Genomic DNA, 26,414 nt, shown 5'->3' with positions numbered 1-26,414 from the left:
CCAGCAGCACGAATTCTTACAAAAACTTCACGTAAGCTGCTCATTGGCCAGACCGAAGGCAAAAACACGGAATTGAATATGATTATTTCCTGGCAAGCTGAATGCTGTTTTTTCCCGATCTTCTGGGTCGAGTTTTACTTGCCAGTACCCACTCGCCAAGTACAACGATGAAAACCACTTTGCTTTACCCAATGCATCCAAAATATCATCAATTCTTGGCAAACTGTAGGCATCTTTGATGGTTACCAGATTAATTTTCCGGAAATCGATACAAAAACGACAACTTCAACGAGAACAATAGACGAATTATAGGGACTTTCACTCGGTTCTATTACACCTTGATCAAGCATGCTCTGTACTTGTTTCTCTGCGATTTCTCTCTTCGCCCATCCCATACGTCGCGGTGGAACTTTGATTGGTTCAGATGTTGATGTTTTAATCTTATGTTTGACTATAGAAGTTCGTCCCAGTTTGCCATCAGGACCAGCAAAAACATCCTGAAATTCGACAAGCAAATCACGAACACTTTGACGTTGTTCAACCGTTACATCTTCTGGATCGTCGACGAGCTTCTTTAAATGTTCAGGTAGTTCCTTGGTGTTCATGACATCACCAGGCACCACTTGTTCCAGAGAAGAGACAGTCAGGTTTTCTCTTGGGCATAGTAAACCGATAAGCAAATCCGCAGGTATTTCTACCACTTCCTTGCTAACATTGACCACCATGAGAGGCACTAAAGAGCATGAGGCGTTCACCACTCCGGGAAATAAAAATAAACCATGATGGCCATACTCGCTCTCAAACACACACGCAGCCTCTGCCACAGGTATGACGTCACTATTGGGTTTCCATGGGCAATTCAAACGACCATAAATCACCATCTCACTCTCTCTGGGAACAGTCACACATTTATCTACAACAATTCTACAACTAGGAACCGACGAAACAGGCTTAGTCAGGGAAGCAGTTTTACCATCAACTTCCATTTGACCTACAGACATATGCAAAACACAGTCATGCTCTTGGAAATAATCCATTTCAAGCAAACCATAGGGGGCACCAAGATCAGCAACAATTACTCTCTGAACAGCAAACACAGAATCAATACAAATTTTCAAATCAATCATACCACGAGCTTTCAGAGAAGTTCCATTAGCAGTTTAAAAACAAACATTACAAGGAGACAAATCACACTCCTTTTCACCAATAGAACAAAAAACTGCATAATCTATAAGCGTAGCAGCACTACCAAAATCAATAAGAAAACGTACAGTAATGCCATTCACATCAACCATAGCATACCAGCTAGTGGGTAATCTCAAAAAACAAATCAAATTATCAAAGTCTTGGTCCATGCATAAATTCGACATTTTTCCAGTAGCAGCTGAGTAGCAGTAGCAGCCCCCGTGCTACTGATTTCTGTTTAAAGGCATATCATTATTCTTGGGAGCAGGGTGAAACTGGGGAATATTACCACCATCACGAGTTTGACCATTCCCACCCCAGACAGAATTGGAGCTATTCCCTTGAGAAAAATTTCCTACATGGCCACTGGCCGTTTGCTGGGCCGAATAAGCAGAAGGCTGCGAATTCTGTGGAACATAATATCGATCACACTGAGAAGCTATATGACCTCTGCCATGACATCTCTGGCACTGATTCTCAGGGCAATTCCTACATATGTGACCCTCGGCACCACAACCATAGCAAGTAATACCTTCATTCCTACGACCACCCTTCTGACGGGAAAATCGGGGTCGGTGACCCTCGTCTAACATTACACGAAATTGGTCAAGTATCTCTTTAAAATCATTCCTCAGCTTACTAAATTCAGATTCACACCCACCATCATCACATTCAGAATTATTCACAACAGCTACCATTGGCTTACTAGCACGATTACACCGTGCACTGTGCGTAGCATCAATAGAATAACATACATCAGCCACCGTAATTAATTCATCCAAACTCTGAGTCTGCCTGATGGTCAAAGTCTTACACATCTCGAAATCAGGAAAACCTGAAATGAAACGCTGCTTAATCAGATTCTCGCGAGCAATAACATCCAAAGAAGGATAAGCCTTCCTCGACAATGCACGAAGAGAAGTGGCATATTCCGTTGGCGTCTCAGTGGCTAACTTCTTCCAGTTATTAAACAGAGTAGCAAAGTAGGATTCCTTACCCTCTGAATAATAACGTTTTTTCAAGTGATTCACTGCAACACTCAAACTGTGCCTATCGGGAAGGGATAATTCATTCAACAAGGACAAAGCCTTCCCACGCATACATGCAGCAAAATGAACACCGGCAATTTTATCAGTCCATCCATTACAGGTACTAATGGATGAAAAATGACACAAAAAATCATTCAAAGACATACCATCCCCATCAAAAGTGTCAGGCTGGATATCCACTCTCATACTATTATTCATACCAAAAGGAAGATTGCCTTGCAATCAGTAACGCTACCATTCACACTTGCTTGCATCATCAAACATTCATTATCAGGGCAGTCTGGTTCACCATTCCTATCAACACTCTTAGGCACCTCAGGGTTTTTTAAAATAGGTTTAGGAATGAATGATGACAACTCACCCTCAGCCATGGCCTCGTCAATGCTCTCCAGACGGCATAATACCCGTTCGAGTACTACCTTCATGCCAACATCTCTTTCTTCAGGTTGTGCAACACTAGCACAGACTATTTTCAGTTGTCTAGCCAGTTCTTTATTTTCAGCCTCTAGTACTTTATTCTTATCTCCAATTTCTTTATTTGCCACTAGTATGTCTTTATTCATGTTTTTAATTTCTTTGTTTTCGGTTTCCATCTGGGCAATTTTATTCCATATTACATCTCGTTCCTGGTCGCAATTCTTTCTTCGGTGTGACATCATGAACTTTTAATCAAAAAGTCGTCTGATTTTTCAATTCTGGCGCTAGCTCGTCAATTTGCAACGGTACCGGTACGGCTTAACCGGAATACCGATAGGTGCTCGCCACTAATACAGTCTAGTAATACTGTAATAATTAGTTCAGAAGATCCAATGTGCTGCAAAGACACACAAATAGGTTCGAAGTTCACGATGCAAACAAAGAGACTTTATTAAAATAGTGTAAAATCCACGCTTAAAGCAGATAAAATAAGAGCGACAAAATGCGGTTCTTACTCAGCGACAGCAAAAGCAAAGAAGAGCGAAGGCTGCGAACTGCAGCCAGTTCACATATGCAGTGGTGGTTGGAGTCGAGTAACTGAATACAACTATTGGGCGAATTAGGGCTCAGACTTCACACACCAATGCATATGCAATAACCAGACAAGAAATATAAATAAAATAATAAAAAATAATACAACTCCAGTCCCGCCACACTTTAAACATATTGTCAAGTGATCTATTATTAACGTTATTCTGCCGTCACATTGCCGTTACCAGATCTAATTTAGTTCCAAAAGCCTATTCAACATACAAAAATTGGGGTACTCAAAGACGACTTTTCTATGACTTGGTTTTCCAAGAACTTTTCTTCCTATCAGCTGGAGAAGAATACAAAACTTTCCATTGAAAGGTGATATTTAAACTTGTATGGTTGAAGAATATCCGAGTGTGGTGATAGGACTGGGAGACTTGCGTGACTATGACATCCCGGGGTTCATTCCGGTACAGTCATAGACTAATCGATAGCGTCAAAGTTAGGACTGAATTGGTGGGTTTAGCATGAAAACAAAGAAAATGCAGGGGCAGTTTAAAAAGTCTTTTATATACTTTTTTTGGAAACATTGCACAAACTACAGCAATCGGTAATTATGAACAGATGAGTATTTTCTTTAGATACGTTCATGATGGTTCAGTCATCAATCTTGGTTCAGTTATCAGTAATTTATTTTTTCACCAAACAGAAAAAAAACACTTCATGCAAATAAATATAATAAAGGAATTTAAATACGGCATTTCAGGGCGAAAAGAATCGCGAGAAACCAAAACTGGTTAACGAGCAGCGACACCCGTGAATTAGTCTAACAGAAATATAAACAGAAGAGAGAAAGAAGTCAAACATTATATCATGAGGGAAAAAAGACAGCAAAAGTCAAACCAAATACGTACAACACTAGACTCCGAGCACCGTCAGTAATGTAACCATGGGAACGACATTTCAAAGATATGGCCGCACAGAGTACGGTGCCGGTAACCAAGGACATTGCTTAGTTAGGATAGGATAGGATTTACATATTTATCCCGGGGGAGAGGAAAGCCGATAAGACGGCTTATCCATATGGCGAACCACGGCCTCTCGTCCGGTTACCATTCCAAGTCGGGTATGGGATTAGTTTTTTACTGTATTGTTTGTTTTCGGAAGCATGGACTTGGTGGTGGAGGAAGCCATAACCGACCAGCGGTTACGTGAACCACCCAACGACGGCGAGGAGTCCAGCAATCCTCTCGCACATAACCATCCCTGCATGGGATTCGAACCTGCGAACCCACGCAGAGTAGTTAGAGGTGCGGTGGCGAGCGTATTCCTAACGCTTAGCCCGTTGAGCCACACCGCCCGCGCGTTCTCCTTCAAATAGAGAATCAACGCTAGAGCTCGAAGCCAAGTGCTATAGATCAGTTCAGGAGTCTTTGCCACCACATCATCTTCGAGTAGTGGTGTCGCTGGATAGTCAACAAGTCTCTGATGCAATTTCTACATGCAAGGCAGGGGGGCACATAAGCTTGTCGTATCATAGAAAAAACAGATTTATAAGCTCAACAGGTTTATTGAGGTATTATTATCGATTACAATTACATACAACAGAAGATTACAAGACCAATAATGTTATAGTGATGAACAGTGTTAACTCTAAGGAAATGATGAGTGCGAAAGTGCTATTGCCGATTTTAACAAGTTTAGTGCCGTAGCTTTTGTTATATCTCCTTTCAAAATGCTTAAATACTGGGAAAAGCGCTCCCTCCGTGAATATCACGAATTAAAAGGAGTCTTTCTGATAACGCAGTTTCTTTTAAATCTTGATTAAAACAAGGTATTCATCGATAACGAAAGACACCTGCTAAGCACACCTGTCGCGATTCGTTTGAATCCTTGTTCAAAACAAGCGAATTCATCGCTAACGAAAGAACACCTGCATAGCACATGAAGACTGTGCATAAAAGGATTTGCAAACGGAGCCAGAATCAATCGGATAATTATTAATTTTTTATTTTAAAAAGTAACGACGGTATTTTTCTCAAATCATAACATACATTTTGCATTAGTGGCGCACCAAAGATCCCGGGGCCTACCCTCGTTTTCAACGAAAGCAAGTTACAATACTTCGATATTAAGTAACAAATTGCACACATTTGTTTTATTCACAAATAAAAATACAAAAACGAACGAATAAAAAAACTGAGAACGATGTAGCATAATTTATATTTTAAATGAATAATGCCGATTCCTCATCGTCGGCCATCTCTTCCTTAATTACGAAGGATGGCGTGGCTTCTGCAGCACGTTTGTTCGTAGCTTGGAATCTTTCCAATGTTGCATGACATCCATGAAGAATGATTCCGCTTTGTCTGTTTTTATGGATGTCTCCCTGCCACATCTCAGAAGCATTGTTAGGTGTCTGCTGCTAAGCCTATTCCCACAAAAGTGATATTTATCAATACCAATCAAATATATAATATAGTCATATTGTCTAAATCAGTAAAAAGTTTTCTCAAATTCTCATACTTTTAAAATTGTTAAGATAATTTTCACCTGTGTTTCGTCTCAATTATGTTCGTTAAAGAAAATCCTCGTTCGGCCCCCGAGGTACCAGCTGCGAAGACTTTCGCCAAGCGGGAATTTTATGAGTTATGATTTTTTCTGAATGGAATTACGTACTTTCGACAAGCAATATGAGCAACAAACAACTTTGCGAAATCGTCGATGAAGCGAATTCACAAGGTTTTTCACCTACGAAGAATAATAAAAATCGTTTTCATATGATAGTAATTGCTAACGCATTATTGTACCTCGATCTTATTTTATTGCTATTAAATTTTTATATCGATAACGACTAACGAGCATAAACACGAACTTACAAATTTCTTAGCTTTTACTTCAACACGTTCGATTATAACGGTCAGAGATTCCGATGTTTCGTCCCTGGAACGAGAGCTTCTACCAATTGGTTCAAATTGAAGCGTTCCGTGTTGGTAAATTAGCAATGCCCCCGGCATATGTCTTCCCCAGGATATTTTTCCGGGCGCTTTAGTCAGGTATGTCGATTCAAAAACAGTGCAGATCTAAATTTGACCAATCATTTTCTGACTTGTGATATGTAAATATATATATTGTGCCATTCGAATATTTCTAATTAAAACTATTAAAGTACTTAAACCGATCGTACCATATTCACTTTAGCTTGCGCTCTGTGCGGGCTTACAAAATCTGCCTGGAGCATTTTACTGATGGGATCAAGCAGGTCGAATACGTCGCGAATAAAGTGCATCAATAAGGAATTCCTGAAATAAAATTATTATACAGTCTTGGGTTTAAACTGTATTAATCTGTGTAAAAAAAGGTTGTATTTACTCTTGATTCGCGAGATACGAACTTATTAAAGAAGCGGCAGGTTCTTGTCTCTGGACATTTCTTTCTTCAAGATACGTATGCAATGATTTATAAGTGGCGCATGTGGCTTTGACTGCGGCACCGCGAGATTGCCATCTTGTTTTGGCAATCGCAGTCATGCGCACACCTTTTTCTTGTGTAATTGCAAATGCAATGCATTGCTCCAGTCCGGATCTGCGAACAAGGGCCCTGGTAAAATGAGACAGTTACTTAAATTTAAAGGACATTCAAATGGTAATTGTTGCGTGTCATTTTACATTTGGCCGCCAACTTACTTGCAAAAATAAGAATAAATCAAATTCATCAGATGGTCCAATTGTTGCATTGCATCATCCTCAGCGTAAGCATCTTTAACGGCCAATGCCAAACGGTGTGCCACACAATGCTGCTGAACGAGCGATATTGCACAACAGACACATACAACTCTGGGAATCTGTGAAGCATTCAGATTAATAAAAAACAATTCCATTGCTACTCCGAGGCTAATTGAGACCAAATGATTTCAAAGTAGACTAGACCAACCCAGATATAATATATAGTGGTTCACTGTATCATGTCCATATTCCATTGTGATACTAAAAAATAGGTCCTGCGAATGTATGATCCATATTAATATTCATCCAATGCAACATCTGTTTCATCATTCAGCATTTTGGATTGTGAATATCAATATTTCAAAGGCTAATTGAGGCTAAATGATACCGAAGGTAGACTAGACCTAATTTCCACTGTTCTTCAATATCAATTCATAGGTACAGTTTTTTTTACTGTTTTATTCTTTTTATGATTCAAATGCAGTCAAAGATTCTGTAATAGATTTTTTTCTAATTGATTCTTCTTTTCGAATAAACTTGGAAAACTTTAGCAAATTCCAACTACATATCACAACATACAGTATTAGCATGTGAGCCTTTTGGTTGAAAAAACCCTGCGTGGAAATATGGCTTCCAACATGGATTTTCATGATAATGGGTTCTGGGTAGGCCTACTAATGGCATTCAAACATTTGAGGCCGTCTAGTAGACTACATATGCTGACTGTCCAGATTTGACCTTCTATCATAATCAACTTGGCGAACAAATATTTTTATTGTTCACTCCTATTCGTGGCTTCTGTAATCACTGTCCTTTTTCTATAAAAAGTTCCTACCAAACATTTTATCGTCTTTTATGCTGATTATGGAGTTGAAATAAATTTATAATCATTATCAACCAAGTGTCTGTATATGAGTCGATGATTTGGTTCTTGTTTAGATGCAGGGTCTCCTTTCGTAAATATGTGACTAAAACCTAGACAGAACCATTGCAGCAGACTCTGCTACAGGTTATCGGCCAAGTATGAATAGACAAACGTAAAAAAAGTACAATAGATCACAATTTCTGTTTTACACAAAATTCGAATGATAACCTACGTTTTCAACCTTATTTTGCTATTTTTGTGAGCAATTCACAAATAATCCAACGCTATTCGGCTCACTATACTATCAATCCTTCCAAACAAAAAATTTGGGCTGGTCCGAAGTGTTACTCCTTGAATCCTATAATAAATACATGGGGCTCGGCGGTGTAGCGCATCGTGCTAAGCATTAGGAACACGCTCGCTTGCTACTTCACCTTTGATAACCCTGGGTGCCTTTGCAGGTTCCAATCCTACACATTACGGTCGAAGAAATGATTATATAAAAATCTCTTGCTTCGATTTTATCGTGCTCTTCTTCAATCGCTAATAAAAAAAAATTGAATAAGTAACGGTTACTATTTATTTTGACTTTTATCTGACACCTCAGCTAATAATCACCTTCAAAAGAAAATTTATTTCCTATGATGTTTGATTTAAAAGATTTAGGAATACAGAAAACACAAATTGATGTTTTGAAAAATAACATATTATAGGGTACTCCCGTAGTATGTGTACCAGGTTGGGCCATAATTTTATTCAGATTTTCCTTTAGTTCTATTATGAGTTCGGAGACTGTCTGTATTAGCCACGTGAATATATCTTCTGCCCATAGGCTTCCGTCCCTTTACGTAACTTGATGTGGCCAAAAATATCAGTTACCTCCATATTGGTACACACACTACCAGAGCGCCTATTATAGAATTTGAAATATACACTTAAACAATAGAAAACACTGCTGAGTAAGCAGTGCATAGTAAGTTAAATTGATATAAAAGCACCAAAAATGGGTGATATTAGAATCATGAAAACCCAAGCAAAAACATAATTTGACTATAATTTGCGCTAAAGTTTTGACGTACAGTGATAATTTGGTTTAAACCTGGGAATCGCTGGAGGGTGACTTACGACATTAGTTTTACTAGAAACGTTACATACAAAATTAAATTACAGTGATAGTTTGTTTGTCTACGGTGGTACGCCCCCAAAATCAATGGAGGGTGACTTACGGCATTAACTTTACTAGAAATACTGCACACACTTTGAACTTCGCTTTTTATGGAAAAAGTATTTTTAGCTAGTCACACCCCTGGACCAGTGGTTCCACTTTAATATTTGAAATGAGAGTTACCACTCAGTAGCAAACAAATAGTTTTCAAATCAGTAGACAGATTATCAACGAAAATGTAGTAGAATAGAAAAAGACTGCTTAGGATGATAGGATACTGCATATTATATCACAATACAGTTAAATGAAAGATTGCAAAAAAGGAAAAATTCAAATAAATGTCTTATAGGTAAATTAACCCCTTCAGGAACAGACCTTGTTAATCAAACTGAAACTGAAACGGGATAAGCAACACTTTAATCTCAATTAGAGCATTGCACAGCTTACAAATGAAATTCGTATACCACTTAACATGAAAGTTACAAAATCTGTTTTTTGGCAGCATTATTTGGCATCCAGTTAAAATAAATCAGCAACAGAATATGAATGCATTTGTCATTTGAAAAGATTAAAAAGTACTATTTATTAAGAATGTATATGAAGAAGAAACTCGAAAAAGTAAAAGTATTTGAAATTAAGAATAAATTTAAAATAAAATTGTTTATTCCGATAATCTATATTTCTTATGTCACAATAACCAACATTTAATGAAACAATTTATTAAATTGGATAATATTATTGTATTGATTAATTAATTTATCCTTGAATAGTAGTGAAAACCATGAGATGTAAACGTTACTTTTTTAATTTGATTTTCACTGAATTCATAACGTCTAATTCCATTCTTTCTGGTGTCTCAATGAGCTCCCATTTGTCTTCTGCAATGTTGTATTTTTCTAAACTATCACTACTGTCCCATCCTCCAACTGCATAAATGTAACCCTGAATTGCAAAAGCATTGAATGAATATCGGCTGGTAAGCATTGGACTTAGAGATTGCCAGTTATTGCTTATTGGATCAAATCGCCAAACTGCTTTGATGGATTCGAGGCCTTCAACGAGTCCACCGAGAATATAAATGCTTTCACCAACTGTAACAACTGCAGTATATGACTTTGCAACATGCATAATATGACCGACTGCCTTCCAAACATCAGCTTCAGCATCAAATTTATTGACTATATTCAGGAACTGTCCAAAGTAGTAGCCACCAAAACAATAAATCTTGTTTTGAAAAACAGCTAAGCCAGGTGCCTCAATAGGTTGTGATATATTGCTTGTCCATATGTTTGAATTGGGATCATACCATTCAACAGCAGTAATATCACTATATCGCCGGATGAGAACAGAACAGGCCTAAGTCACATTTTTGAGTTTTGAGAAAATCGCAAAAAACAGATTTGAATTTTATCATACTTGAATATCTAGTTATGTATTCTCAGTGAAGATCTGAGCTTTGGCTAGGATAAGGTCCCTGATAATAGCTTTTTAATCAACATCTTTTGGCACTTCAACTTCGATTCGTTTTCATATTTTACCCCCCTAAAGGCATTTGGCCTATTCTGTTCTCAGTGATAATTGACGGACTTAGGCCCTTTCTGTCACCCATTGGTTCTTAGGCCCAATATGCACTACGCAAATTCCTATAATTGTGACTTAGGTCTGTTGGCCTAACATATCTCTGCTTGCTAATGCTAGTATGCCCCAGTTTTACAGCAGCCTTGTTGTTGTTTTTGTCTTGTGTATTGAATCAAAACAACAGAACAACCAACGAACTACAGAATTAGACCAATTTTGAATGTGAAGTTTTCAAAAAAGGAATAAAAAAGAAACGGAATATGAAAAATCAAAAAACAATTCAAAGGGTTTGAAAGCCCGTGTCTTTGAAACTGGTGAATCGATCTAAATGGAGGAAGATTCATCATCACTGTCTGATTCATCTGTTTCATCATTTTGAATGATGAGACTCTCGTAGAACGTATGGTATTGCGGTGGAATGAGATTTTTTTTACACAGCTTCATTAAGGCACCATATTTTTCTATTGTAATTCCCGTTTTTTTTTGTAACTTCGCCTCATTTCATTCATCCTGGGTAACATATCCAGGGTTCCTGAAATTCTTCGACTCAATCTCACTTTTTTTTATGAATGAAACTTCCTGATATACTTCCTCTGCATAAAGGTACTTGAAGAAAAACTTATCAGGTTTTTCACCAGAAAACTTGGCCTGCATGATCTTAGACCATTTGATCCATTCACTTTTAGGTTTGATTTGTAAACGTCTTGAAACATGGTGAGTTTTTCTCCAAATTTGAAATCCAGGATATCACTATGGGACATTCTAGTCATAGTTATATTTCTATTTTTATTCCCTTTAGTCAATGCTTGTACGATGACAGATTCCCACTGATCTGTGGTAAAGGTGTGCAGCCGTTTTGACTCTTTTTCGATAAGAGAATGTGCACAGTCATTCTCGTTTTGACTATGCCCTGTAACAAAAAAACTTAACGTTATATCTGAAAATCCAAACCAATTAAGGGAAAGGGATAGCATGATGTATACCATGCGGTTGCAATTTTGTCCTGCGCATCTGTCACAATCTGTCTTCACGCCCTTTTTTTGTAAAAACTTCAAGTAGAGCAACAGTGCAGACGCCACCTCATTTGAACCCTTTTTTGCTTCTTCCTCATTCCACAAGTAACAATGAACTTCTTTAAAAGACGAGATGTCTGAAACTGTGAAGTTGTAGTTTCGCAGTCTCATGCTATAGTAAAATGAGGAACTCTCTCCTGCAGGTGCCAGGAGTGTTTTTTGAAAGTCAAATGCTGATGCTTGAATATGGCTATTGTCTTGTGCTTTTTCTTTTATTTGTGCTTTGAACACCCTGCTCAAGTTATTTTCTTGATCATGCTCTGCCTTTGATTTTAATATTTCTGTAGTTCTCAATGAATCTTTTGTATTGTCCCATGCATCACATCGATCCTTTTTGGGTTGATGAAATTTTATATTAAAATTATCATGAAAAATGGATAAGTAAGCTTCGTATTTCAAGGGATTCTCAATGTTATTTTCTGCACAGAATCGTATGTACATACGGTGCATAGTAGCCACATTTGGAGGCAAATATTGATATTTAGACTCCTTTCGAACATACTGACTTTGAACTGTTTTAAACAAACAAATATGTTCGATTACCTTTTCCCCTTTTTTTGGATCAAATCTGTTATGGGGTACAGTTATACCACGCATATCATTTTCAACGCTTCCAATAAATTCTTTTGATAATGCTGTTCTAACTTGTTTTCTTGAAACATCAAGAGTTGTGAGGAAAAATGTCTGACAATTGACAAACCTCAAACTGATCTCTACTTTCCTTCTGAAAAAAATATTTGTAACTGACATCTCTTTTTTTGCGTCTGACTTTAATATCTGGTCTCAATCTGCTTCTTTTAATTTTGCATTTTTCAATCATTTTCGTAATATAAATTCTTCTTGACAATATGTTATCTAATTTCCAATAATTTTCAAATAAAACTTCTCTGTCCTTGGCAGAAAATATTTCATTGCACTTTTTTTTACATGAACTAGAACATGTTTTCTTTATTTCTCTTTTAGGCATCAATCTAATTTCTTTATTTTTTGTTCTGTATTGGTAAGACTGTCCATGCATTCGAGCTTCCTTCCTAATATTTCTCTGCCACTTGGAGATATTTCTTTCTAAAAAAACTTCCTTGTCTATCCTCACAGTGAACACTTCTACACTTTGCTTTGAATATGGGATATCTTTCATAGCATAGAATTACTTCTTCACTTTCGACAACTGAAATGTCAACCTGGTGCTGTACTGTGGAATTTGATTTATCACTGTCAGATTCATTGTTTTGAGCCGTCCAATAACATGGCATAGACTGAGACTTTTCCTTCTCATAATTATAAGTTGGATCTTTATCTGAATCATCATTATAAGATTCAAAAAAACCATCTGATAAATTTTCTTCCCGGTCTTCATTTTGAGCTTCAACAAGGATATCAAGTTTTAAATCATTTTTTGGAACTGAAGTTGTTTGATTGTCAATAAAAAATTTGACTCGAACAGTGTTGGAGTAGACGCAAACTATCACTCCTTTTAACAGCGTCTTATCTTTATAAGGTAAACTATTACTGTATTCACGCTGTTCATTATCGAAATATGTAACAGGGAGATAAACTTCTTTTCCTGTTTGCAGAATCTGACTCTCAGTGCCATCCCAACTTCGTGTGCCACAGGGGAATTCAGATTCAGGACCTAACATTGTTTCAATGATAAATTGTATATAGCTTTGGGAAAAATTAAACATACAATATTACTAAGTAGAACACAATTTAATACATACAAGATGACTAAATAGCACACAATTTAATATTTATAATCTTTAAAATATTATGCAGTTATACTTAAAGCCTGCTATTGAATATACCAAGGCTCCTATCCCATTTAATATCTAACTTTCCAGGGTAAGCTACCTCTAGTCACCTGATTCCTGTAGCACGTGCTTATAAGTATAACTGCAATATGCTTTATCAGTTGTCTTCATCACAATGAATAATTTGTTTCAGCCAATCAGGACAATCAAATTTATTTTTTCATGTTCTTTGGGACTACTTGATTCTAAACTTTGGCATAGAATGGGCCTATGTTCATTTTGACAGTAAATATGTGGGGCTGAAAGGGCCTAAGTCCATCATATTGGACATAGGCCTGTTCTCAACACCTCTAAAATTATAGCATTCCTAAGTCCAGCTAAAAATTTTATTATTGAGAAATTCAGGATTTCAAGACCACCATCTTGTAGAGCATGGCTCAAAACCCCAAAATATTGAACAATGAAGGTGGCCAGATTTTTTATCAAAAACAACAATGACTTCTTTGCCCGTATTTTCAGCAACGCTCGATGGCGTAATATTCATGGAGTCCATAACGGACATGCTGAATTTGAACTGACGATCAGCATTTTTTCTGACAATGTCTTCATTGGCGATGACATATCTCCGATACCCAAGAGACAGTTTGGATAAATCAACCAATCCAATCAGATCGTCTGCAAATTTTTTACGACTTCTGGAATCAAACTTAATCCAGTTGAATACAGCATTGAGCTTCACATTCTCTGAAACTTTTAATTCTTCTGATTTTATCATGTTCACAACTTCCTTTTTAACAAGCAAACCAAAATCATCGACCTTTGAGATTTCTTCAAATTTATTTAAAATGAATTGGTTGCATATTTCTTCAAGATTTGTCAGACTGAAAATTTTGGAAACTTTTCTGGTTTCAAATACTGATTCTGGACTCAGATTTGTTTCAAGAAGTTCCACGATTCCGCTACAAACTTCATCAAGTTGCAATAATGTGGCAACATGCAATAAATCACCAAGTTTTTCAAATGGAGCCGCAATTTCACAGCTGTACATGTAGTCAACACATTTTTTAACACAAAATGCATCAACTTCTTTCATTTCACATATTCCTGATTGATTTTCCTTCGTGTCATGCGCAAACATCTTATCAAAATAATCCGAGTTCGCAGACAACACATTCTTATGAGCCAGGATTCATCGGATCCAACCTTGAATAGAACATCACAACGATCTTTATCTTTTCTCAATCTGTCGAGTCGCTGGAAAACCTTCCATATGCGATTGGTTTTATCACATTTAATCTCAAGCTTCATTTTAGATTTGTCCACTACAAAGAGAAAAATAAAATGTATTGACGGAATATAGTAAGTGATACTGAATGCTATATACATATTGATAGATATTACATAACTGTGAAGTTAGGTCTAGTCTGCTTTGGTGTCATCTTAATCTCAGAAATATTTGAGCCTGAGTACCAACGGCATTTCACCAGTTACTAAACTGACTAGTAATGTTTCATTGTTGAAAAATAGGTACTCCCATAGTGTGTGTGTACCAGGTAAGGGTTAAGCCATAATTTTACTCCAATTTTCTTTATTTTGGTTATATTACGAGTTTGGGTACTGTCTTTGTTATTCAAGTGAATGTACTGCCCATAGGTTTATGTCCCTTTACACAACTTAGATGTAAAATAGGTGAACAAAATTAGTTACATCCATATTGGTACACACACTTCTGGAGCACCGAATAATATACCGGTACCTCAAAATTTAAACATATAAAACAGTGCTGATTAAAACATTGCACATTGACAGACGGTATATAGAATTAAGACAAAACTAAAAGGAACATAGATTCGTAAAATAGGCGGCATTCGAACCATTAAAACACAGCAGCAAATGAAATCATAATTTTACTAAATATATTGCAGATAAATAATTACAATGAAAATTGAGCCCCTATAAATTTTTGAGGGTGTGATAACAGCAATATTACTCAACTTCGTAATAGATTCACTCAAGTGACTACCAGAGGTGGTTTTGAAAACCTCTAAAACAGTGATCAACTTATCAAAGTGAATACAGTAGAATAGAAACGTGATTAGGATTGAAATCATTGCATAATATATAAATTAAGATAAATAAAAGTTCAATAGGAAGAATAATTTATAAATGTTTTATTCATATAATAAACTTTTCAAGGACAGTTAATTCATAATGAAAATACAACTATAATCGCCAGAGAACTTTGATCGCAATTTGAGCTCTGCAGTGTGCATAAAGCATACACCAGTCTATAAGAAAAAAATAATAATTAATATGTAATTAAAACTCTGATTACTTTACTTCACTATTTCATGGCTGTTATAAAGACCTATTGGAAAAGAAATGCCAATATTTTGTACAATGAATAAGGGCAAACCTTTACTACGGGAGTGCCAAATACAAGTAATTGGTGGTGGCGAGCTGCACCTTTATTTAACATAGCCTTTCTAGTAGTTGCACGCACAATAATTTGTTTCTTTTTGTTATTGATCTTATGACATTGTTGGGGTTCTTGCAGAAATGGTGAGTGAACACGCGTAAACTTCTGAAGAAAATTGCTATTCAAATTTATTGTCACTCCGATTTCAAACAAATTTAGTGAGAAATACGTTTTTATAACATTGCGTATTTTGCAACAGGATTTTGCTAACCAGTTTTGCAAATATAACAGGTGCTGTTATAGGCTTCGCAATGCAAAGGCCCAACGAAATTGTAATTTCTCGCATGTATCATTTTAACCTAACTAAAAACTCATTTCGCAGGCACAAACATTTAAAATTGGCACTTCTTCTTGGGCCGCACAATTTTTCCTTGCAGACAGCATTTTGGCCCGCGAGTTCATGCTAAAGATGAGAAAGTTAGTTTTTCAATTTAATTTTCACTGAATCCTGGATCATGAATTTCATTCCATCTGGTATCGCAATCAGCTCCCATTTATTCTTTGCAATGTTGTATTTTTCAAAACTACCACGTTTGTGCCATCCTCCAACAGCATAAATAAAACCCTCAATTGCATGGGCATGAAACCAACATCTAGCAACAAGCATTGGATTTAGAGATTGCCAGTGATTACTTATTGGATCAAATCGCCAAACTGCTTTGATGAATTGGAAGCAATCTTCTTCAACAAGGCCACCAAGAATATAAATACTTTCATCAACTGTTACAACTGCAACCTTGGACATTTTCTCAGACATATGACCGACTATTTTCCAAACATCCGCTTCAGCATCAAACTGATTGACTATATTTAGTAACTGTCCAGAGGAGTGGCCACCAAAACAATAAATCTTATTTTGAAAAACTGTTGATCCTGGTCCATCCAACGGTTGTGGCATATTATTTAGTCTTGTCCATATGTTTGAATCGGGATCATACTTCTCAACAGCATCAATATCATTATATAAATATACATCAAAACTCCCGATAACATAAATGTTGTTATTCAAAACAACAGCTGGTGGATACTGGCCATGATCTTCAAGCATATCAGCCATTTTCTCCCAGGTGGCATCTTCATCAAGATAATTGAGCCTGTAAACAGCCTTGTTTTCCATCAAAACATAAATAAAGTCATCAACAGAAACAGCCGAGAAACATTCATCCGTCATTTCTTCATTCATCTCTTGCATTTGAAACCATGAGTTGTTTTCAGGATTATAACAATGCAAGTAGCCAGATTTTCCATCAAAAACGACAATGCCTTCTTTGCTCGTACTTTCAGCAACGCTCGATGGCGTAATATTCATAAAGTCCATCACAGACATGCTGAATTTGAACAGACGATCAGCATTTTTCCTGACAATATCTTCATTAGCGATGACATGTCTGCGATACCCAAGAGACAGTTTGGATAAATCAACCAATCCAATCAGATCGTCTGCAAATTTTTTACGACTTCTGGAATCAAACTTAATCCAGTTGAATACAGCATTGAGCTTCACATCCTCTGAAACTTTTAATTCTTCTGATTTTATCATGTTTACAAATTCCTTTTTAACAAGCAAACCAAAATCATCGACCTTTGAGATTTCTTCGAATTTATCCAAAATGAATTGGTTGCATATTTCTTCAAGATTTGTCAGACTGAACATTTTGGAAACTTTTCTGGTTTCAAATACTGATTCTGGACTCAGATTTGTTTCAAGAAGTTTCACGATTCCGCTACAAACTTCATCAAGTTGCAATAATGTGGCAACATGCAATAAATCACCAAGTTTTTCAAATGGAGCCGCAATTTCACAGCTGTACATGTAGTCAACACATTTTTTAACACAAAATGCATCAACTTCTTTCATTTCACATATTCCTGATTGATTTTCCTTCGTGTCATGCGCAAACATCTTATCAAAATAATCCGAGTTCGCAGACAACACATTCTTATGAGCCAGGATTTCATCAGATCCAACCTTGAATAGAACATCACAACGATCTTTATCTTTTCTCAATCTGTCGAGTCGCTGGAAAACCTTCCATATGCGATTGTTCTTATCACATTTAAGCTCAAGCTCCATTTTAGATTTGTCCACTACAAAGAGAAAAATAAAATATATTGACGGAATATAGTAAATGATACTGAATGCTATATACATATTAATAGATATTACATAACTGTGAAAGTTAGGTCTAGTCTGCTTTGGTATCATCTTAATCTCAGAAATATTTGAGCCTGAGTACCAACGGCATTTCACCAGTTACTAAACTGACTAGTAATGTTTCATTGTTGAAAAATAGGTACTCCCATAGTGTGTGTACCAGGTTAGGGTTGGGCCATAATTTTACTCCAATTTTCCTTATTTTGGTTATATTACGAGTTTGGGTACTGTCTTTGTTATTCAAGTGAATGTACTGCCCATAGGTTTATGTCCCTTTACACAACTTAGGATAGGATAGGATTTACATATTTATCCCGGGGGAGAGGAAAGCCGATAAGACGGCTTATCCATATGGCGAACCACGGCCTCTCGTCCGGTTACCATTCCAAGTCGGGTATGGGATTAGTTTTTACTGTATTGTTTGTTTTCGGAAGCATGGACTTGGTGGTGGAGGAAGCCGTAACCGACCAGCAGTTACGTGAACCACCCAACGACGGCGAGGAGTCCAGCAATCCTCTCGCACATAACCATCCCTGCATGGGATTCGAACCTGCGAACCCACGCAGAGTAATTAGAGGTGCGGTGGCGAGCGTATTCCTAACGCTTAGCCCGTTGAGCCACACCGCCGCGCCACACTTAGATGTAAAATAGGTGAACAAAATTAGTTACATCCATATTGGTACACACACTTCTGGAGCACCGAATTATATACCGGTACCTCAAAATTTAAACATATAAAACAGTGCTGATTAAAACATTGCACATTGACAGACGGTATATAGAATTAAGACGAAACTAAAAGGAACATAGATTCGTAAAATAGGCGGCATTCGAACCATTAAAACACAGCAGCAAATGAAATCATAATTTTACTAACTATATTGCAGATAAAAATTACAATGAAAATTGAGCCTCTATAAATTTTTGAGGGTGTGATAACAGCAATATTACTCAACTTCGTAATAGATTCACTCAAGTGACTACCAGAGGTGGTTTTGAAAACCTCTAAAACAGTGGTGAAAACCTCTAAAACAGTGGTGAAAACCTCTAAAACAGTGGTGAAAACCTCTAAAACAGTGGTGAAAACCTCTAAAACAGTGGTGAAAACCTCTAAAACAGTGGTGAAAACCTCTAAAACAGTGGTGAAAACCTCTAAAACAGTGGTGAAAACCTCTAAAACAGTGGTGAAAACCTCTAAAACAGTGATCAACTTATCAAAGTAAATACAGTAGAATAGATACGTGATTAGGATTGAAAATATTGCGTAATATATAAATTAAGATAAATAAAAGTTCAATAGGAAGAATAATTTATAAATGTTTTATTCATATAATAAACTTTTCAAGGACAGTTAATTCATAATGAAAATACAACTATAATCGCCAGAGAACTTTGATCTCAATTTGAGCTCTGCAGTGTGTATAAAGCATACACCAGTCTATAAGAAAAAAATAATAATTAATATGTAATTAAAACTCTGATTACTTTACTTCACTATTTCATGGCTGTTATAAAGACCTATTGGAAAAGAAATGCCAATATTTTGTACAATGAATAAGGGCAAACCTTTACTACGGGAGTGCCAAATACAAGTAATTGGTGGTGGCGAGCTGCACCTTTATTTAACATAGCCTTTCTAGTAGTTGCACGCACAATAATTTGTTTCTTTTTGTTATTGATCTTATGACATTGTTGGGGTTCTTGCAGAAATGGTGAGTGAACACGCGTAAACTTCTGAAGAAAATTGCTATTCAAATTTATTGTCACTCCGATTTCAAACAAATTTAGTGAGAAATACGTTTTTATAACATTGCGTATTTTGCAACAGGATTTTGCTAACCAGTTTTGCAAATATAACAGGTGCTGTTATAGGCTTCGCAATGCAAAGGCCCAACGAAATTGTAATTTCTCGCATGTATCATTTTAACCTAACTAAAAACTCATTTCGCAGGCACAAACATTTAAAATTGGCACTTCTTCTTGGGCCGCACAATTTTTCCTTGCAGACAGCATTTTGGCCCGCGAGTTCATGCTAAAGATGAGAAAGTTAGTTTTTCAATTTAATTTTCACTGAATCCTGGATCATGAATTTCATTCCATCTGGTATCGCAATCAGCTCCCATTTATTCTTTGCAATGTTGTATTTTTCAAAACTACCACGTTTGTGCCATCCTCCAACAGCATAAATAAAACCCTCAATTGCATGGGCATGAAACCAACATCTAGCAACAAGCATTGGATTTAGAGATTGCCAGTGATTACTTATTGGATCAAATCGCCAAACTGCTTTGATGAATTGGAAGCAATCTTCTTCAACAAGGCCACCAAGAATATAAATACTTTCATCAACTGTTACAACTGCAACCTTGGACATTTTCTCAGACATATGACCGACTATTTTCCAAACATCCGCTTCAGCATCAAACTGATTGACTATATTTAGTAACTGTCCAGAGGAGTGGCCACCAAAACAATAAATCTTATTTTGAAAAACTGTTGATCCTGGTCCATCCAACGGTTGTGGCATATTATTTAGTCTTGTCCATATGTTTGAATCGGGATCATACTTCTCAACAGCATCAATATCATTATATAAATATACATCAAAACTCCCGATAACATAAATGTTGTTATTCAAAACAACAGCTGGTGGATACTGGCCATGATCTTCAAGCATATCAGCCATTTTCTCCCAGGTGGCATCTTCATCAAGATAATTGAGCCTGTAAACAGCCTTGTTTTCCATCAAAACATAAATAAAGTCATCAACAGAAACAGCCGAGAAACATTCATCCGTCATTTCTTCATTCATCTCTTGCATTTGAAACCATGAGTTGTTTTCAGGATTATAACAATGCAAGTAGCCAGATTTTCCATCAAAAACGACAATGCCTTCTTTGCTCGTACTTTCAGCAACGCTCGATGGCGTAATATTCATAAAGTCCATCACAGACATGCTGAATTTGAACAGACGATCAGCATTTTTCCTGACAATATCTTCATTAGCGATGACATGTCTGCGATACCCAAGAGACAGTTTGGATAAATCAACCAATCCAATCAGATCGTCTGCAAATTTTTTACGACTTCTGGAATCAAACTTAATCCAGTTGAATACAGCATTGAGCTTCACATCCTCTGAAACTTTTAATTCTTCTGATTTTATCATGTTTACAAATTCCTTTTTAACAAGCAAACCAAAATCATCGACCTTTGAGATTTCTTCGAATTTATCCAAAATGAATTGGTTGCATATTTCTTCAAGATTTGTCAGACTGAACATTTTGGAAACTTTTCTGGTTTCAAATACTGATTCTGGACTCAGATTTGTTTCAAGAAGTTTCACGATTCCGCTACAAACTTCATCAAGTTGCAATAATGTGGCAACATGCAATAAATCACCAAGTTTTTCAAATGGAGCCGCAATTTCACAGCTGTACATGTAGTCAACACATTTTTTAACACAAAATGCATCAACTTCTTTCATTTCACATATTCCTGATTGATTTTCCTTCGTGTCATGCGCAAACATCTTATCAAAATAATCCGAGTTCGCAAACAACACATTCTTATGAGCCAGGATTCATCAGATCCAACCTTGAATAGAACATCACAACGATCTTTATCTTTTCTCAATCTGTCGAGTCGCTGGAAAACCTTCCATATGCGATTGGTTTTATCACATTTAATCTCAAGCTTCATTTTAGATTTGTCCACTACAAAGAGAAAAATAAAATATATTGACGGAATATAGTAAGTGATACTGAATGCTATATACATATTGATAGATATTACATAACTGTGAAAGTTAGGTCTAGTCTGCTTTGGTATCATCTTAAACTGAGTACCAACGGCATTTCACCAGTTACTAAACTGACTAGTAATGTTTCATTGTTGAAAAATAGGTACTCCCATAGTGTGTGTACCAGGTTAGGGTTGGGCCATAATTTTACTCCAATTTTCCTTATTTTGGTTATATTACGAGTTTGGGTACTGTCTTTGTTATTCAAGTGAATGTACTGCCCATAGGTTTATGTCCCTTTACACAACTTAGATGTAAAATAGGTGAACAAAATTAGTTACATCCATATTGGTACACACACTTCTGGAGCACCGAATAATATACCGGTACCTCAAAATTTAAACATATAAAACAGTGCTGATTAAAACATTGCACATTGACAGACGGTATATAGAATTAAGACGAAACTAAAAGGAACATAGATTCGTAAAATAGGCGGCATTCGAACCATTAAAACACAGCAGCAAATGAAATCATAATTTTACTAACTATTTTGTAGATAAATAATTACAATGAAACCTGAGCCCCTATAAATTTTTGAGGGTGTGATAACAGCAATATTACTCAACTTCGTAATAGATTCACTCAAGTGACTACCAGAGGTGGTTTTGAAAACCGCTAAAACAGTGATCAACTTATCAAAGTAAATACAGTAGAATAGATACGTGATTAGGATTGAAATCATTGCATAATATATAAATTAAGATAAATAAAAGTTCAATAGGAAGAATAATTTATAAATGTTTTATTCATATAATAAACTTTTCAAGGACAGTTAATTCATAATGAAAATACAACTATAATCGCCAGAGAACTTTGATCTCAATTTGAGCTCTGCAGTGTGTATAGAGCATACACTAGTCTATAAGAAAAAAATAATAATTAATATGTAATTAAAACTCTGATTACTTTACTTCACTATTTCATGGCTGTTATAAAGACCTATTGGAAAAGAAATGCCAATATTTTGTACAATGAATAAGGGCAAACCTTTACTACGGGAGTGCCAAATACAAGTAATTGGTGGTGGCGAGCTGCACCTTTATTTAACATAGCCTTTCTAGTAGTTGCACGCACAATAATTTGTTTCTTTTTGTTATTGATCTTATGACATTGTTGGGGTTCTTGCAGAAATGGTGAGTGAACACGCGTAAACTTCTGAAGAAAATTGCTATTCAAATTTATTGTCACTCCGATTTCAAACAAATTTAGTGAGAAATACGTTTTTATAACATTGTGTATTTTGCAACAAGTTCTGGCTAACCAGTTTTGCTAATATAACAGTGGCTTTCAGGTGCTGGTATAGGCTTCGCAATGCAAAGGCCCAACGAAATTGTAATTTCTCGCATGTACCATTTTAATCTAACTAAAAACTCATTTCGCGGGCACAAACATTTAAAATTGGCACTTCTTCTTGGGCCGCACAATTTTTCCTTGCAGACAGCATTTTGGCCCGCGAGTTCATGCTAAAGATGAGAAAGTTAGTTTTTCAATTTAATTTTCACTGAATCCTGGATCATGAATTTCATTTCATCTGGTATCGCAATCAGCTCCCATTTATTCTTTGCAATGTTGTATTTTTCAAAACTATCACGTTTGTGCCATCCTCCAACAGCATAAATAAAACCCTCAATTGCATGGGCATGAAACCAACATCTAGCAACAAGCATTGGATTTAGAGATTGCCAGTGATTACTTATTGGATCAAATCGCCAAACTGCTTTGATGGATTGGAAGCAATCTTCATAAACATCATCATCAACAAGGCCACCAAGAATATAAATACTTTCATCAACTGTTACAACTGCAACCTTGGACATTTTCTCAGGCATATGGCCGACTATTTTCCAAACATCCGCTTCAGCATCAAACTGATTGACTATATTTAGTAACTGTCCAGATGTGGAGCCCCCAAAATAGCAAATCCTTTTTGGAAAAACTGTCAATCCTGATCCATCCAACGGTTGTGGCATATTGTTTAGTCTTGTCCATATGTTTGAATCGGGATCATACTTCTCAACAGCATCAATATCATTATATAAATATACATCAGAACTCCCGATAACATAAATAATGTTATTCAAAACAACAGCTGGTGGATACTGGCCATGATCTTCAAGCATATCAGCCATTTTCTCCCAGGTGTCATCTTCATCAAGATAATTGAGCCTGTAAACAGCCTTGTTTTCCATCAAAACATAAATAAAGTCATCAACAGTAACAGCCGAGAAACATTCATCCGTCATTTCTTCATTCATCTCTTGCATTTGAAACCATGAGTTGTTTTCAGGATTATAACAATGCAAGTAGCCAGATTTTTTATCAAAAACGACAATGCCTTCTTTGCTTGTATTTTCAGCAACGCTCGATGGCGTAATATTCATGGAGTCCATCACAGACATGCTGAATTTGAACAGACGATCAGCATTTTTCCTGACAATATCTTCATTAGCGATGACGTGTCTGCGATACCCAAGAGACAGATTGGATAAATCAACCAATCCAATTATATCGTCTGCAAACTTTTTACGACTTTTGGAATCAAATTTTAACCATTTAAATACAGCATTGAGCTTCACATCCTCGGAAACTTTCAATTCTTCTGATTTTATCAAGTTCACAACTTCCTTTTTACCAAGAAAACCAAAATCATGAACCTTGGAGATTTCTTCAAATTTATCCAAAATGAATTGGTCGCATATTTCCTCCAGATTTGTCAGATTGTACATTTTCGAAACTTTTCTGGTTTCAAATACTGATTCTGGACTCAGATTTGTTTCAAGAAGTTTCACAATTCCGCTACAAACTTCATCAAGCTGCAATAATGTGGCAACATGCAATAAATCACCAAGTTTTTCGAATAAAGCCGCAATTTCACAGCTGTACATGTAGTCAACACATTTTTTAACACAAAATGCATCAACTTCTTTCATTTCACATATTCCTGATTGTTTTTCCTTCGTGTCATGCGCAAACATCTTATCAAAATAATCCGAGTTTGCAGACAACACATTCTTATGAGCCAGGATTTCATCAGATCCAACCTTAATTAAAACATCACAACGATCTTTATCTTTTCTCAATCTGTCGAGTCTTTGAAAAACTTTCCATATGCGATTGTTCTTATCACAGTTAAGCTCAAGCTCCATTTTTAGTTTTGATGTTCCAAACAACTATAGCCACGAGCCGACGACAACCAAGACTTCGGCAAAACCATTGAACCTCAATGGGCAAAACTAGTAAACAGTTCCAGCTGACAGCTACCCATTTTTCAGAAATAATACCCGCCATGTTCTCGGTGGTATAATTTTCTGCAAATACTGATCGGCCACGGCGTGAGCATCGTTTAGTTAACTTTTAATATATTTACTTATATATTTGATATAATATACTTATTTTTACGGAAATCGGAGTCACAGAGTCAATTATTTTAATGGTGGAATATTGGCCATGGTTACCACTGTGGCGTGATAAGTCAGCTTGATCAGAGAGAGAGAGAGAGAGAGATTTATTTCGTCAACCAGAAAAAAACAGTCATATTAATAAAAAATAAATAATGGCTATAAAAAAGTACGCTTTTTTCGGTATAGACTGGAAGGAGCGATACGACCATGCGGTCATCGAAGTCAGCCCCCTCCAAGTTTACGCTGATAAATTCACAGTAAAATATGATTATTAGAAATGGTTGAAGTTCACAACACAAAATTTGAAAAAACAAACAAAAAAAATGAAGTAAATAAAAGTAATTAATTTTTTTTTCCGTGAAATCAATTTTTAAATGATGAGATTTGAAAGTGAGGAGTAAGACCCACAAATTAAAAAAAAAACAATTTTGGCTATTGGACTACTATACTCAATGTAGATTTGGACACATAACAATTGTTCGAATCAGCAAGGAGCAAGCCTTACATGTACGAATGAATTTCAGGAGATAAACAACATGGTACGCATGTAAAACAATTGTTTCAAGAGAGGAATCAACCTTCCAACGAGAATATCGGTCAGAGAACGAGGACTTATCGATCGAAAAGTCAGGGGATCCCCCAAAAAAGCGCTCTTACTCCATAGTGACAACTTGTGTCCCATCACTTATTGATTAATAACTCGCTAATTATACGATATACTTCGCCCAAAATCAATAGGCTTCTGGTCCGAGATATGATGAATGCACATGAAAAATCTGGAGCAGATTCGATCTCGTTTTCATGAGATATCGCGTGCATCTAACAGACAGACAGACAAATACCTATCAACATACTTACCGATTAAAATCGATAAGTAACAAGAAAAATTTTTGGCAAATAGGTGACTGAAAAATTATTATATACCCCAATTAAGAAACAATTTTGGTAAACATATAGTCATATATATAAATACAATTTAGGTTGAATAACTATTATTAGTGAGCCTTTCAAACAAGACAACAACTGTGGCCTATTAAAAACTTAAACCCAATATTTAAATAGGTAAACGATGACTATTATTTGGAGCAGCAATAAATCAGCCTGACAAATAAAAGGCAGTTTTTGCAAATATACAAGTAGCCCTCATATATAAGTGGAAATTTGAATAAATAAACATTATTTGAATTAGCGAGGGTCAGCCTCTCAAATAAACGAAAGCTTTTACAAATGCA

At 36.2% G+C, this 26,414-nt stretch overlaps 6 protein-coding genes across 6 annotated transcripts; all 6 read right to left on the bottom strand.

Moving 5' to 3' along the window:
- Positions 1–242: 242 nt before the first annotated feature.
- On the bottom strand, positions 243–1,127 carry LOC144427224 (uncharacterized). Its single transcript, XM_078116088.1, has one exon. It carries the CDS (start codon positions 1,125–1,127, stop codon positions 243–245), a length of 885 nt encoding a protein of 294 aa, XP_077972214.1.
- A 282-nt stretch (positions 1,128–1,409) lies between these two features.
- Positions 1,410–3,339, bottom strand: LOC120339570 (uncharacterized). The gene is made up of 2 exons (XM_078116299.1): positions 2,596–3,339; positions 1,410–2,020 (listed from the first exon to the last, which is right to left on the bottom strand). Exons 1-2 carry the CDS (start codon positions 2,891–2,893, stop codon positions 1,410–1,412), a joined length of 909 nt encoding a protein of 302 aa, XP_077972425.1. The 5' UTR covers positions 2,894–3,339.
- A 3,214-nt stretch (positions 3,340–6,553) lies between these two features.
- LOC144427223 (uncharacterized) lies at positions 6,554–7,760 on the bottom strand. Its single transcript, XM_078116087.1, has 2 exons — positions 6,872–7,760; positions 6,554–6,785 (listed from the first exon to the last, which is right to left on the bottom strand). The coding sequence occupies exons 1-2, from the start codon at positions 7,063–7,065 to the stop codon at positions 6,554–6,556; spliced, it is 426 nt and encodes a 141-aa protein (XP_077972213.1). The 5' UTR covers positions 7,066–7,760.
- Positions 7,761–14,698: 6,938 nt separating this feature from the next.
- Positions 14,699–20,008, bottom strand: LOC120339568 (kelch-like protein 24). Its single transcript, XM_078116301.1, has 2 exons — positions 19,169–20,008; positions 14,699–18,979 (listed from the first exon to the last, which is right to left on the bottom strand). The coding sequence occupies exon 2, from the start codon at positions 18,025–18,027 to the stop codon at positions 16,240–16,242; it is 1,788 nt and encodes a 595-aa protein (XP_077972427.1). The 5' UTR covers positions 18,028–18,979; positions 19,169–20,008; the 3' UTR covers positions 14,699–16,239.
- A 15-nt stretch (positions 20,009–20,023) lies between these two features.
- On the bottom strand, positions 20,024–21,508 carry LOC120340112 (kelch-like protein 24). The gene has a single exon (XM_039408364.2). The coding sequence runs from the start codon at positions 21,506–21,508 to the stop codon at positions 20,024–20,026; it is 1,485 nt and encodes a 494-aa protein (XP_039264298.2).
- Positions 21,509–21,533: 25 nt separating this feature from the next.
- Positions 21,534–25,259, bottom strand: LOC120340113 (kelch-like protein 25). The gene has a single exon (XM_078116302.1). It carries the CDS (start codon positions 24,925–24,927, stop codon positions 23,260–23,262), a length of 1,668 nt encoding a protein of 555 aa, XP_077972428.1. The 5' UTR covers positions 24,928–25,259; the 3' UTR covers positions 21,534–23,259.
- Positions 25,260–26,414: the final 1,155 nt, after the last annotated feature.

The sequence above is a fragment of the Styela clava genome, chromosome 9 (assembly GCF_964204865.1).
Source record: "Styela clava chromosome 9, kaStyClav1.hap1.2, whole genome shotgun sequence".
Classification (NCBI taxonomy): Eukaryota; Metazoa; Chordata; class Ascidiacea; order Stolidobranchia; family Styelidae; genus Styela; species Styela clava.
This window is presented reverse-complemented; position numbering and strand designations above follow the sequence as displayed.

Bases quoted from the DNA above. Each gene is read 5' to 3' on its own strand.
- LOC144427224 (XM_078116088.1), bottom strand. From the start codon at position 1,127: ATGATTGATTTGAAAATTTGTATTGATTCTGTGTTTGCTGTTCAGAGA.
- LOC120339570 (XM_078116299.1), bottom strand. From the start codon at position 2,893: ATGATGTCACACCGAAGAAAGAATTGCGACCAGGAACGAGATGTAATA. The intron at 2,021-2,595 runs GTGAGTTGTCAT...GTTTCATTTCAG, and splicing joins TGACGAGGCCATGGCTGAGG to GTTTTCCTGATTTCGAGATG.
- LOC144427223 (XM_078116087.1), bottom strand. From the start codon at position 7,065: ATGGAATTGTTTTTTATTAATCTGAATGCTTCACAGATTCCCAGAGTT. The intron at 6,786-6,871 runs GTAAGTTGGCGG...TCATTTTACCAG, and splicing joins ATTTATTCTTATTTTTGCAA to GGCCCTTGTTCGCAGATCCG.
- LOC120339568 (XM_078116301.1), bottom strand. From the start codon at position 18,027: ATGATACCAAAGCAGACTAGACCTAACTTTCACAGTTATGTAATATCT.
- LOC120340112 (XM_039408364.2), bottom strand. From the start codon at position 21,508: ATGTTTGCGCATGACACGAAGGAAAATCAATCAGGAATATGTGAAATG.
- LOC120340113 (XM_078116302.1), bottom strand. From the start codon at position 24,927: ATGGAGCTTGAGCTTAACTGTGATAAGAACAATCGCATATGGAAAGTT.